This window comes from Ovis canadensis, chromosome 3 (genome assembly GCF_042477335.2).
Source record: "Ovis canadensis isolate MfBH-ARS-UI-01 breed Bighorn chromosome 3, ARS-UI_OviCan_v2, whole genome shotgun sequence".
NCBI classification, from domain to species: domain Eukaryota; kingdom Metazoa; phylum Chordata; class Mammalia; order Artiodactyla; family Bovidae; genus Ovis; species Ovis canadensis.
The window spans coordinates 94,304,444-94,319,131 of record NC_091247.1 but is presented as its reverse complement, the minus strand read 5'-3'; the positions used below and the strand labels follow the sequence as shown (position 1 = coordinate 94,319,131).

General features: G+C 46.4%; 1 protein-coding gene across 2 annotated transcripts in view; it reads left to right on the top strand.

Annotated features, from left to right (window-relative positions):
* The window catches only part of EXOC6B (exocyst complex component 6B), a 726,749-nt gene extending 712,291 nt beyond the window's left edge, over positions 1 to 14,458 (top strand). For both annotated transcript variants that reach the window (XM_069583682.1, XM_069583683.1), the window contains exons 21-22: positions 6,814 to 6,926; positions 11,060 to 14,458. In XM_069583682.1, coding sequence (XP_069439783.1) covers positions 6,814 to 6,926; positions 11,060 to 11,186 — 240 coding nt within the window. In that variant the 3' untranslated portion in view covers positions 11,187 to 14,458. The remainder of the gene's footprint in view (positions 1 to 6,813; positions 6,927 to 11,059) is intronic.
* Positions 14,459 to 14,688: the final 230 nt, after the last annotated feature.

The following is a 14,688-nucleotide window of genomic DNA, read 5'->3' as shown; positions in this document are numbered from 1 at the left end:
TTGTTGGCAAAGTGATGTTTCTGCTTTTTAATACACTGTCTAGTGTTGTCATAGCTTTTCTTCCAAGGAGCAAGTGTCTTTTAATTTCATGGCTGCAGTCACCATCCACATTGATTTTAGAGTCCAAGAGAATAAAGTCTGTCACTGTTTCCACTTTTTCCCCATCTATTTGCCATAAAGGAATGGGACCTGATGCCATGATCTTCTTTTTTTGAATACTGAGTTTTAAGCCAACTTTTTTGCTCTCCTCCTTCACTCTCATTAAGAAGCTCTTTAGTTCCTCCTTTCTTTCTGCCATTAGAGTGGTATCATCTGCATGTCTGAGGTTGTTACTTCTCCCAGCAATCTTGATTCCAGCTTGTGATTCATCTACCCCCACATTTTGCATGATGTACTTTGCATGTCTAACCTGAGTACAGGCTTAGATAGTACCAAGATGCACATTAAATACAAAATCATTGTCGAAAGAAAGCCATCCCTTTATAGTCTTTGTGATAGTAAAGCGAGTATCTCATTGTTGCGCTGATGTTTGAGTTATCTTCTATTTATGACAAGTTAGAATGGTTTCCCATTTATGACAGTGGTGTAAAGTGTTCCTTTAAATTTTTTAATGCCAAAATATGAATCAATGCAAAAATGTAACATTAATAATTATACTTACAGCATGAGGATATGGTAAAAAATTACAAATTGATAATAAAGTTTGAAGAATAGTTCAGTCTCCTGCCTTTGACACTCCTCTTTTTTCCTCTTCTCCATCCCACTCCAGTACTCTTGCCTGGAAAATCCCATGGACGGAGGAGCCTGGTAGGCTGCAGCCCATGGGGTTGCAAAGAGTCGGACATGACTGAGCGACTTCACTTTCACTTTTCACTTTCATACATTGGAGAAGGAAATGGCAACCCACTCCAGTGTTCTTGCCTGGAGAATCCCAGGGATGGGGGAGCCTGGTGGGCTGCCATCTGTGGGATCACACAGAGTCAGACACGACTGAAGCGACTTAGCAGCAGCAGCAGCAGCAGCAGCATCCCCCTCCTGCTTATAAATGTGAAGAAATAAAATATGATACAGTGCATACATAGTATTCTACTTTCTGTGAAAGAAAGAAGAGGAAATAAGGAAGCAAACGTGTATCTGTTTATCTTTACAAATAGAAACATAGTAAGGGCAAATTCACAAACAATGGAGTTGGGCACCTATCAGGCACGGTAGAAATTGGGGTAAAAGGGATACAAGAAGGAAAGACTGACACTTTTTCTGAGTTAACGTTTTTTGTATAGTTTGACTTTTGGAAGCATGTCAATGTCCTACATATGTAAAAAAATAAATTACAAAGGATGGGAGGGAGGAGCCTAAATGGAAACAAATGAACCTGGTTTTATTGAGATGAATACCATAACCAAACTGAAGAGAGAATTTTTTTTTGCATTAGCTCCTTTTATTCATTTGATCTTAGAAGATAAAATATTGAGTCCTGAGGCTTCCCTTTTCCCGGTGAATCATGTTTATAATTTTTCCCTTAGAAAAACAATGTTATACAGATTTATTATTTAGAGAATTGCAGTTTACCGTTCTTCTTGACTCTGCTATGAGTCTATAGTTAGTCAATTCAGGGTTGTGATGTTGTGACACTGCCAGTGCTTTGAAAACTCTGTAGTAAGTTCAACTCGTTGAGCACCACCTATTTGCCCAAACCATGCTAGGTGCTGGAGAGATGGTAATGGATAAGATATATGACACCAGTCTACTGGGGAAGTTGAGGACTATACAATTAATTACCAGTGCGATGAGTGTTATGAGAGGGGGCAGATAACACAGATTTAATGGAGCCCTAGACGGTGGAACCTGATGGGCTGCCGTCTGTGGGGTCACACAGAGTTGGACACGACTGCAGTGACTTAGCAGCAGCAGCAGCAGAGGTGCAGGAATCAGTTCGGTTCAGTTAAGTCACTCAGTCATGTCCAGTTGTTTGCGACCCCATGGACCACAGCACGCCAGGCCTCCCTGTCCATCACCAACTCCCGGGGCTTACTCAAACTCATGTCCATAGAGCGGGGATGTTATCCAATCATCTCATCCTCTGTTGTCCCCTTCTCCCATCTTCAGTCTTTTCCAGCACCAGAGTCTTTTCCAATGAGTCAGTTCTTCACATCAGGGGGCCAAAGTATTGGAGTTTAGGTTCAGCATCAGGCCTTCCAAATAATATTCAGGACTGATTTTCTTTAGGATTGACTGGTTTGATCTCCTTGCAGTCCAAGAGACTTTCAAGAGTCTTCTCCAACACCACAGTTCAAAAGCATCAATTCTTCATTGCTCAGCTTTCTATATAGTCCAACTCTCACATCCATACATGACTGCTGGAAAAACCATAGCTTCAACTAGACTGACCTTTGTTGGCAAAGTAATGTCTCTGCTTTTGAATATGCTGTCTAGGTTGAGCATAGCTTTTCTTCCAAGGAGCGAGCATCATTTAATTTCATGACTGCAGTCACCATCTGCTGATGGGAAAATTTTAAAAAAGACTAATCTCAATGGCTTATGAGCACAGGCTTTGGTTGCACCCGCTCAGTCTTAGGCTGGAGGGAGAGCCGGAAACAAATCTCAGCCTTATTTTCAGCAGGTTCATTTTGCAGTGGCTTATGCAAACAGTTCTGAGACAATTTTAGATATACTATTGAGCAAATTAGTACGTGACAGGATGGTGTTGAGAATTCTCACTGTGGATATGTGAAATAGAGGAAGGCGAGAAAGAACTCTCCAAGAATGATTAGAATTGGAGGTACTGGTATAAACTCATGATTTCTAAAATATGTGTGCATGTGTGCATATATACTCACATACGCATGTGGATGTGTGGATATATTTATATTTATATATTTCCTAGCTAGGTCTGCTGAGAGGGCTTAATACCCCATAGATTGTCCCGCAGTAGCAATGAGCTCACCTAGCACCCAAAGCTTGATCTCTAATAACATCCCCACTAAAAGGTACCAGGGCTGAGTTCAGAACTGAGCACGGTCAATACAAGATGAACCCGCGACACCTTAATATGCCAGAAAGTAAGGAAGTCCTGAAAAGAATCAGGGGGGCATGTCACAAGAGCACAGGCTCTAGCTTGAAGGATCTCCCACTGCTAAACCTGGGACAACTTGAGAACCAAAGTAATTAGGTGTAGTAATGAATATAAACTATTAAACAGTGGAAACCCATGAATCCATACCAGTAAAAAAAACAGATGAATTAATAGTGGAGCAGAAGCGAGCCCTTGATTATGGTCAAATGCTGAGTGACAGCTGATAAACTTGGAGGGAAGGATGGAATCAGTTTGAAACTATCGTAGTGAAGACTAAATTGGAGAAGCATCTTCAATAGATGCTAAATCTAAATAGAAAAAATTAATCAGGAACAGTATGCTCACATGATCTCCTAAATTGCTTGCTCGTTACAAAAGAAAAAATAATACCTAGACAGTGGAGAAATCAGACGACATCCTATCTTGACTGGGTGATCAAAATTAATGTCACCGTTGAGAGACACGTGAACATTTGCACCTCCAGATGTGATGCCCTGAGGAGGATACAGCATCTCATGTAGGATTCTGGCCAGATATGCATATCTTATATCTTATTATGGGAAAGAGTTAGGAAAGTCAAAATGTAGAATGAAAAAGGAGGCAAGGAACTTTTGAAGAGTTGATATTATTCAAAAATGTCAATATCATATAAGAATGGCTGTGGAAATAGTCCAGATTAAAGGAGACTCAATAGCTAGCTAAATGTAGTACCTGATCCTGAACAAAGAAGCTATACAGGACATTATTGGGTCAATTTATAAAATTAGAATATAAACTGTATCAAAATTAAATTTATTAAAGTTAAAAACCGTATTGTGATGATATTTGAGAAGAATGCTGAAATATTTGGGGATAAAGGGCCATGATGTGTGTAATTACTCTCAAGAGACTCCAAGAAGAAATACTGTATATGTGCAAAAAAAAGAAAGAACACAAATGATGGAGCTTGCTGGGTAAAATGTTGATGATGCATGGATCTGGGAGGAAGGTATATAGTGCTCCTTATACTATGCCTATTCTTAGAACTTTCTGATAGATTGAAATTATTTTCAAAATGAAAACTTTTAGAAATAAAAAATGAAAATGTGATCGTGATAACACACGTTCAGTGATGGCAGAATGTTCAGCATCCTCAAGAGACTTTATTGAGATCTTACAAGGCAGTTGCATGCAGAGAACTAGGCTGAGAAGCCTAATTCACCTCGGAATATCGTAGTCTGGAGATCAAAGTGCCGTGATAAAGAGGCCTACTGGTTTTCTTATTCTCTTATTCCAGTGCTGATCTAAAGAATCCAGTAGAGCTGCACCCCAGAGCAGATTAACTTAGCTAAGTCTTACCCAGACTCTAGTCTGTGTCCATCTGTCAGAGGAGACCATCAGATCTAGGTGCAGGCCACGGAAAAGGCCTGTGGAAAGCAGCATAGACCCAGAGTGTGAGCCGCAGGCTCATACTGGTTGAGCTTAGTAGAGTTGTGTGGCTTCCAGGCCCAGCGTGGGATAAACTAGCTAGCTTGTCATCTCAGAGGTCGTAGGCTCAGTACTGGCATTGAGAGACTTTGGCAAGAATTTAAAAATGGGAAATTTTGGAACTAAGTTATGAACTGCCCTCCACGCCCTATTGGTGACTTACCCAGGTTTCATCATCCAGAAAGACATGGTGTTCTTTGCAGTAAATCAGAAAATGCTGATACCATCAATTCCATCCCTGAAATTAAGATTCTATTAGTAGAGAACAAAATGAAATTAGTTTTATTAAATGTGTATATATATATATATTTATATATGCCCACATCTGAGAAATAACATCTAAAATAGCTTTAAGAAATCAGGTTTTCAAATTTTTCCAATTAAACTTGTTATTCTTTCATGTTTCTTTTGTTAGGTCCCTAGCATTCAAACAGCAAAAAGCTCCCAACATTTTTTGTTTAGTTTTCTAAGAGAAAAAAAAAAACTAATTAATAAAATGCTATCTTTTTCCATCATTTCTTTCCTTGGGGTTTGAGGGAAAAGCATAATCTTACTTGTAGAAGACCTTTAGAACAAGGGACACTCCAAGTGTCTATCATATTCCCTAGGAGGAACTGTCTCGAGCAGTCTTTAGGCTGAAAATACCAAGATTAGGATAGGAAGTCAGGGAAATTTTTCTTCTGAAGGAGAGCTCTGTGAGGCCTTGGGGCAGTGAAAGGAAGTGGTAGAAGCCCCTTTACTTGCCAACTAAAATAAGCGTGACCGAAAAGGGGCCTGAGAGGGCCGTTTGGGGCCTTGCTGACCCAGGCCAACCAACATGTCTGTCTCTCTCCCCGTCTCCTCTCATATTTAGTATCCCTTTCTTGGCTGAGGGTGTAGGGGCTTTTCTCTGTTCTAGTTTTGGGACTTCATCCAGTTTCCATCCTGAGGAAGTTCTTAACATCTATTCTAAGAGAATGGGTAGGAGAGGAGACTGGGCCCACACTGCACGGTGGGGAAGACAGCGGAGGACGGTGTGCCTACGAGCCCAGACTCTGGCACTGAATTTGATTCTTGGCCTCTCTGCCTTAGTTCTGCACAGAGAGATTGTCGTCTACTTATCTCTTGGAAAGGGAGACGTAGGGAAATGCCCTGAGTCCAGAAGCACTTAAATATGTATCTCACTGCTAGAAAGACTTCTTGAAGGCCCTTGTTCTATGTAATGATGTGAGTCTGGGGCAGTGACCCCCCAGAGGTTTCTATGGGGGTGGCTAACAGCTTCCCTTTCATTACCTCTACCTTACCTGTAAAAGGCACTGATTTTTTTCTTTTTTAGTTTTATTTAGTTATGAGTTTTAAATATTTGTTAGACTGATACGAGGCTAAAGCTGGCTGAGAAGGAAAGCCTTTGACAAAATGTAGTTAGTTAGCAGATTTCTATCTGTTCAACCAGGGTCCACATAGGTGTTGTATATTGCCTCATGTAAATATTATATGGTCCATTTACGTCTTGGTTCAGTGGGCGTCTGTGCTGTCTGTGTATCCTGTTTGTTTTTAGCATGTGTCTGTATCAACTGAGTAACTTGGCAAAGTCAACACAGCAAGTCATGAAATTCATACTTGAACCCAGACCTTTTAACCCGAAAGCTCATTTAGTTGCATATGGGGCCCTGGACACACCCACCTTTATTTGTCCATGGTTGAATTCTGAGCTCCTAGAATGGTGCTTGGCACATGGCAGACATTTCGTAAGCATTTATGAAGTGAGTGAGTGCTTATTATGATAGTCTGGAGTTTTGATTCAGTCCAGTGCCAGTTTCTTTCCAGGCCTGCCTCTGAGAGCTCTCTGCCAGCATCAGCAATGCAGTGCTTCCGGCAGATGACTCTACCTTACAGTGATTACCCGTTTATTTTCTTAGTTTCGTTACTGTAGTCACTCTTTCTCTTGTGTGTGTGTTAGTCACTCAGTCATGTCCAGCTCTTTGCGAGCCCATAGGCTGCAGCCTGCCGGGCTCCTCTGTCCACGGAGTCTTCAGGCAAGAATATGGAGGGGGTCACCATCCCCTTCTCCGGGTGCTCTTCCCAACCCAGGGATCAAACCCGGGTCTCCTGCATTGCAGGTTTATTCTTTACCATCTGAGCTATCAGGGAAGAATCATACTCTCTCTCGTATTACAATTTTAATTTTATTTTTCAAATCTAGTGGGTAGTGAAGGGTGCTAGGAGTTTTTGAGATCCTGATTTGCCTTATCTGTCTGATTACTTACCGGAGTGGGGGTTTGGATATTTTACAGCTTTTGGATCTCTTCATCCAGTGGGATTGGTCAACCTACCTTGCTGACTACGGTCAGCCCACCTGCAAGTACCTCCGGGTGAACCCTGTGACAGCTCTGACGCTGCTTGAGAAGTGAGTACCCGTCCCGTGGTCTGTTCTGAGGGGTGGGGTAATGGGAGGGGAGGTTGATGCAGATGATAATTTTCTCTCTGCCACTACCTTGAAAAGATGGCAAAGAGGCCCCACTCTTAAAGCCGCCACAGGTGTTCTCAGCAGTTTCCATCACTGGATTTGGCAGTTCAGTCTTCCTTTTGGAGCCTCTTAATCCCTGAGCCCCCGCAAGCTAGGGAAAGTGTGTGTCAGGGGAACTGTGACATTACCTCAGAGCTTACCTAGAGATGACAGGAGGAGAAAGGAAGATGCCTTAGCTTGGGGCTCAGGTCAGCCTGGTGAACAGAGTGAGCCAGCCCCAGCCATCTGGGGTGTGATGATGGATGGAGAGCATCCCCACAGAACAGATGGCTTCTCTGGTTCCTGGCAAAGAAGCTCCTGAAATTATTTCAGCTGCCCTACCAACCCTTGTCTCCGTCAGACTGAGCTTTCTTATGCTGAGTAGCTCAAGAAAGCTGCATTGGAAGTGTCTAACTCTTGCCTTAAGCAGTCACTAGCCTGCAAAGTGGCTGCCATGGGACTTTGGCGTCTCTGAAGCAGAGGTGCCGCCGCTGAGGTAGAGTTAGCCGGCTCCAGAACATTTCACTAACCAATATGTCACCCAGATGCTGGAATCTGCGCTGCGTTGTAGCCTGGGTCTGGCTCTAGCTCACCTAGTTGAGAGCTGGCAGACTAGAGACAAAGACCCATGTAAAAAGGAAGCTTTTTGTTGTCATCAAACTAGATAAAAGCCTTGGCTTCTTAGAAGCTTCTTAGAAGAGTGCCCTGCATCTAGACAGTGTAGCAAGTCTACATATACAGCCGGTCAGGCAGGTCTCAGCTCCTAGGAAGGTGAGGATCCGAGTCCAGGCGGCCAGAGTGAAGCCTTCAGCAGCAGGAGAGGCTGAGGGGTGCCTTCCTACTGAAGGCTCTCATCGGGGAGAGAAGGGGAGGAGGTAGAGAGCGGGCGCGAGCAGGAGGTGTGTGTCTGGGGCCAAGCCACTAAAGAGCCCAGAATTGACTTTTTCCAGATCAAGACAGACTCATGTTTCCATTTTAACTCTGTTTCCCATGATTCTCTCTCCCAATGACCTTCTTCCCTAGGATATCTAGAGAGTAAGTATTTTATTCACTTGGGCCTTTTCCACTACTTTGAGGCAAGTCCTTCTGGTTTCCTCATTGACACTAATGACTATACTAAAATCCCTCCCCTGTGAGTTGTCCCCACCCTGACATGCTAATCTGCTAAACCAGCCCAGTGCCAGCTGGCTGGCTGCCTCCTCTCTCCTTGGTCCTTCAAGTGACCCTTGGCTTACCAGTTCCTTTGGGGCTGGGAGTGGTGACAGGGATTTTCCCCCATCAGTGCCAGGTGAAAGGTTGCTCCCGCCCACCTTCCTGGCACACTCAATGCTCTTGCTAGTCCAGGGCCTGAAATCCAGCCCCGACACGAGGGAGCTTCCTCAGCAGTCTTCCCGCCCTCCCAGTGGTGAGGCCCTGGCTTCAGGATCTCCCACAGAAGACTCTTTCTTAGAGGCGAGGCCTCACCCACGTTCTCAGCACCCTACTGGCTTTTGCGTTGCTGCTCGGGTATCCTGTTCAGATGGGCTCTGGGATTCCCTTCGGCCAGTTGCCTCTCTCAACAGTTCTTACTCGTCTGTTCCTGAGAATCTCAGATCCAGGAAGTACTGGCTTATCTACTTCCTGTGGATCAACAACAGGCTAAAAGAATCAGCCTCTCAGTAGCATTCTGGAGGCCTAGCCAGTGATAAGGCCGTGTGCTTACCCCGGGTGATCAGCAGGATTTAAAAGCCCCCTTCCAAACACAGTAGGGCAGAGGCCACCTGGATCACTAAAATCCACATTTCCCAGCCTCATGGGAGTCAGTCTCTCGATCTGACTCTCTCCTGCTTTCGCCACAGCCAGCTCTACCACCAGAGCTCAACACGCTCTCCTTTCCAACCTGACACTTCTTAGCGGGATGAGACCTGGAAAGACACAAGGACATGATGAGGACTTTCAGGAAAGAGAAGAGGCCCCTGCGTCTTTGAGAGGTGTCCAGGCCCCAAAAGATCCAGATCCTGGGCTCACAGAATGTGATAGGGGGTGGGGGCTCTCCTTTGGTTTTCGAGCATTGCAGGATACATGCCAGCATGCCACCATCAGCCCTCGGGGCACCTGAGTTTCTCCTTCAAGTAATCCCCACTCCAGGCCTTAATGGCTAAGAAATCCTGGCCTCTGGGGCCCAGAGACTACCCTCTTCTCCTGTTTCCTCCTACCTTCTTTCTGGACCTCCCCAAAGGGAGTTGAAAGCCATCTCTGTCTTTGGGCTGCTTTGAGGAGTCATGAAACGAATGACCACATCGGATGTTAAATTAAGTGTCCTATAAAGGTCAGAAGTGCTTTTCTTCCTTTATTATTCTTTTTGTTTTGTTTAGTGTTGGTTTTATTTAGATTTATAGTATATCCAGCAAAGGAGTTGCTGTCTGGGATAAATAATCCTAAGTCAAGCCAGTTCCACAAACATCATGGTGCAGTTACTGTTTGAGGGACCAAATACAGTAATCATCATAGCCTTGGGGTCCTTTGTGCTTTCTTTTCAACCTAAACCTCTAAACCTCTGTCATCTCTCCTTCTTCCTCCCTTTCAAGCACAGACCTCCACATGTGGGTGGTTGTGCCTTATACGCAGTGTCTAAGTATGCTTGATGAGTAATTCCAGGCTCAAGGCCCTAAAGCTTAGATCAGAGAGAGAAGTCTCAGTTGGTTTGTGGCTGTCACCATCAGCCAGGGCCATCAATCTGGGATGCTCATCAGAACCTCCCTACCATATGGATAGAAACGTCCTTATGGACTCTCTGACCTTCTGGCCTCTCTAGTCCATCCCTCTGCACGGGGCCTCCCCACAGGAAAAAGTGGTCCAGGATTAGCCAAAGGCCCCTGCGACGTCTTCCTGGAAGCAGTTCACTGCTCCCTGGACTCCTTTCTGTCCCCTCCTCACCCATCTCCATGCAGGGCAAGGGGCTTGAAGTCAGAGAGCTGACTAAGCTCTGGAGGGATGGTAGTGAGGAGCCACCTAGGCCGACCCCAGGGATGAATGAGTCTGAGCAGTGTCCTTCTTTCTCTACCATTATCCAGTGTGCAGAGACTGGGGCCGAAGTTGACAATCACCAACAAATACCAGGGGCTGGGGCACCTTTCAGGGGAATGAAAGACTCCTGGGATCTGTCACAATGGCTAAGTCAGGCTTGAGGTTCCTCTGGACCTCGGCCTAGCCTTACCTTTCTCCATCCATGCTCTCCAGTTAGGCCTCTCCATCTGTGGAATTGATGGCCAGAACTGCCCATGGTTTGTGCTCTAGGAATATGCCGTCTTGGGAGCATTAGCAGGAGCCAGTTAAAAAGCTTTCCAAAGGTCAAGATCTGAAGGTGTCACAGCCATTGAGAACACAGGGGCTTCTCTTGCCTAAAACCCTGGTTTTTCAAGTGAGAGAATGGCTCAGCCCTTTGGCACCTGCTTTCCTCAGCACCATGCCCTCTGAACTACCTCACTGCCTCTGGGCCCCTATTCTGAGGCAAAGGAAAAGAGATCAATCAAGCCCTTGGTTTTGTTAGGAGTAGGATAGAGTTACCAGCTAGAGTAATGTTTAGAAATGCATAGTGGCTTTCAGTTACTCGTGTTCTTTTGAAATTGCTCGTTAAGAGCATTGTCCTGCTTTCCCTTTCAAATACCAGCTGTAAGGTCGCAGCAGGATTTTAGGAGGTTCGGGGGTAATGAGAAGACCTTAGACATTCTCTGAGATCCTGTTGTCCATCAGGGCTGCAGCAGGTGCCAGACACCTATAGTAGGCTCATACCTGGGCACAGAAAGGAAGGAAGCAGGTAGGGTGAGCATGGGTAGTAAGGGGGCTGGCCATGGCTGGCTCTCAACTGTTTCCCAGAGGTGAGTGAAGCTGGGAGGCATGGAGGTGCCAGCAGGGCAGCTTTCTGAATAGTAGGTGAGTATGGGCCTGACAGTGGAAATGTTCTGGACTCTCTCAGCTCCGGGTGGTTGTTAAGACATACTGGCCACCATTGCCGCCTTGAACACTTTGCTGTCTTTCTTCCCTTCTCTGTTTAGGATGAAGGACACCAGCCGCAAGAATAACATGTTTGCACAGTTTCGGAAAAATGAGCGAGACAAGCAGAAATTGATTGACACCGTGGCCAAGCAACTCCGGGGACTCATCAGCAGCCACCACTCGTGAAGACGGGCCTCGGGCCCACAGAGGCTGCTGGCTGCAGCCCCAGAGTCTGGGACCCAGCGCTGGCTGGCCCTGCCTTTGTGCATTCTTCTTCAAAGAGAACAAATGTATTTTTTTATAATAACCTATGTACAGTATTCGCATAACCTTTCCCTATAGTAGAAGAGGCACGAGAGTAAGCAAGTCCATGAGACGTTGCTCAGCCAGGCTTCAGGGGAAGCCATGCTACACTGTATCTTCCTAGAGACGGTGGTGTCATCAGTCCAGTGTGAGGAACCACCTTTCATCCGTGGCTCTAGAGCTTAGGTCTGGGGCTCAGAAACTGCACAAACAAAATGGGCACTTGGCACTGGGAGGTAAGGTGAGCAGGCAGAAGGATAATAAAGTTCATCCTGTTGACTCCTAGGTACCCCATTCACTGCGTAGGTGAGGCTGGTTGTTGTTGATGCAAGGAAAGGGCCTGGAAGACACTACTCCTTGGTCCATGAAAGACCAACACACAGCTGTGGAGTTCCAGAGGTCTCTTCTCCTCAGTCCAGTGACTTTCCCTGACCAGACAGCAGGCATGCCGTTGTGACCAGATGAGAGCCTCACTGCCGTCCCCCCGAGGATGGCGTCTTTTAGCCTAGATCTGCCCCCGGTGCTTTCACTCCTGGTTCTTCTGGGGCATGGGAGAGCCGAGTACGCAGCGGGACTAACTAGACCTCATGACTAGCTGTGGGCTGCCCCCACACCGGGAGGAGGTCTTGACGCTAGTGTGAATGGGATCAGAGCCCTAGCCCCTTCCCTGTTCCTCTCAATGCCTTCTTTCCAGGTCAGGCGCCTGGTTCGGGGCATATGTCCGCAGTTATTCCACAGACAGAGAATCTCAGACTTGGCCTCCTCCAGCAGTGTCATTGGGATAGTCAGCTTGCAGAAGCCTGAGAAATGACCTTTTGCCTTCCGCTTAGGTAAAACCTGAAGATTACTGGGATCGTTCCTTTGTGTTTTAAAACCAGCCTTCTGGCCACCATCTCCATAGGAAATGCCACCAGCTCTGTCCTTGGAGAGAGCTTTCTCTGGGCATGCCTCTGGGATGGAGCCACTGTCACCATGAAATAGAGCAGGTCAACCATGACTAATGGTTTGTCACCCCAGCCGTCCCCCACCAAGTCATGCCCTGGATAAGAAGCTCCTGCTCAAGCCTAAAGCTTCCGTCCCCCTTTGAGGTCCCCAGAGCTATCTTTTGGCTTTGTCTGAGAAAGATTGCCTGTAATCCTATCCTTCAAGCTCGAGTTTGCAGAGGAGCCTGAACTGGCTAGGTCCTCTCGCAAATGGGCTCCTGTGACTTAATGCAAAGGCTTTGCTATGGGGTCAGTCATTGGAATCTGCCCCTTAAGACACTTCAGGAAGATGCTATTAAGGCTACTGGCAAGAGTATAATTGTGCATCACCAAACAATGACAAATAAGCCACACAGGCCTTGCCAGCTAGGATTAGTGGGAGGAAAGACTCAGCAGACAGAATTCTTCACCACCTTTGTCAGCTATTGAGCTGCTTCTAGGGAGGGCCGTGCTTTTCACCACCACCACCCCCCGCCCCCCTGCCAAATATTGTGTCACAACTTGAAAACCACGGGGAAGGAAATAGGCACACAGACACACACAGACTTCCCCAAAACTGGAAAGACCAGGCTGCTTGTGGGCTCTGCAGAAGCTTTCTGAGGCTCATCCTCAGGGCTCATCATCCTGAGGGTTTGGTCCAGGGTCTTAGAATGAGGCTCAGAGATGAGTGCTGCCACTCAGAACTGCCATAGCCAAGGGAAGGCAGGGGTCCAAGGGAATGAGACCAAAAATGCCATCTCTCAAATTCTGGACTTTATTAGAAAAGAGCAAGAAATGATCACTCTAATCCTATTGCTTAAGAAGGGCCCCAAACACCCTCCTCCACTAGACCCGTTACAGCAGGATCTCTTCTGCGTTTTGCATCCCACTCTCACTTTGGAGTGGAATGGAGAGAAGCTTAAGTATGTCACTTTGTTCTTCAAGCATTATCATTGTTGGTCTGGTCTCAGACCTGTACCCTGGAGAAACAGTGTTACAAAGAGAAAATGAACAGGGTGGAGGAACGAGGGTCACCTTGGCCCTTGCACACAGAAGTCCGTCTGTAGAAAACACTTACTCAAGCCCAAGACTCACAGGGTAGGTCCTTTGTTAGAGCCCTTCTTTCCTCTTGGTCTGCCTCCAGCCTTCCCTAACAAAACCAACCTGCACCACTGAGTTGTCTGTGGAGACACACTCTTGGTGCCCAGGGAAAGGTAAAAAACAGGCACTGGCAGTGTCCAGACTGTTTGAATTGGTGAAGTCGGAGTTTTCAGTTTTGTCTGTAGGCCTCAAGCTAGGTCAGCCCTTGAGAGGACTTGGACAAAGCATGGGTGCCTGTGTCCCCCAGAATCCTGACATCTGGCCTCAAATGCCCAGAGATGTAGATACGCCCCGGAGGCCTCAGAAGAGGCGAGAAAAAGAGTGCTTAGAGGCCTTTCCACCTTCTAGTTGGCTGAGTTCTTGGGAAAACCAGGTCCATATTCCTGAAGGGACAGTCAGGTATGGGACCCTAGTGGGTTGCAAGTAGTAATTTAGGCAGCTGGAATAGTGTGAATGTATCACATGGCAAAATCTCTGAGTAGAATAAACAAAGCTGCTGATGGTGGGGAAGAACAGGATGTGAAAATTGGAAGCAGCAGAGAGTTCCCGTTGGTAAAGGGCATATACAGCATCCAGGGAGCGATGCCCAGCATTTGCATTGTCTCCCAGGCCTCCAAGTCAGCCTAGCTTCACTGCGCACTTGACAAGTGCTTGCTCAGCAAGTCCCAGACCCAGGCCCTTTATCCCCAAGGTTGGCATTGGCCGTGACTCTGCCCATGAGGCCTCTGAGCACATGCCCCACGGCCTGCTGCAGACGCCCCTCACCAGAGCCACGCTTCTCCCAGGACGCCGCACCAGGCTGTTTGTGTTGCCTCTGTTGTTTTCCTTTGCCTGAGTTTGCAATTACTTTTCACTAATGTGTTGGAAATGGCCTTTTTATTTTGCACAAATAGTTGCACATTTATGAGGGAACTTTAGGAAAGTCCATTTTTAACTCTAAAGGGAACTTTTTTCTTTAAAACTCAACCAGTAAAGCTACTGATAAAGATGGGCTTGTGGTTAGTAGAAAACCTCTCACGTGGAAAGAGCATGTCTATTCCTCCTGTATGTTCTCTTTTCATTGCTATTAAATAAGGGAGCCTACACACCTGCCCACCGTGTTGTCTCATGGCTTTTGTTCTCCCGCCCCTTTCCCACCGTGGAGCGTGGTTGGTGATCTGGATACAGGCACTGCACCCCTTCAGCCACAATGGGGACTAGAGCAGGCAGAAGCCTGCTGGGGAGGAGAAAGCCGCCTGCTAGACAAGGCAAGAAATCGAATTGTGGCCTTGGAAACATTCCAAACCACCAGCCTGGCATTCCTCCCTGTACCATTAATACGG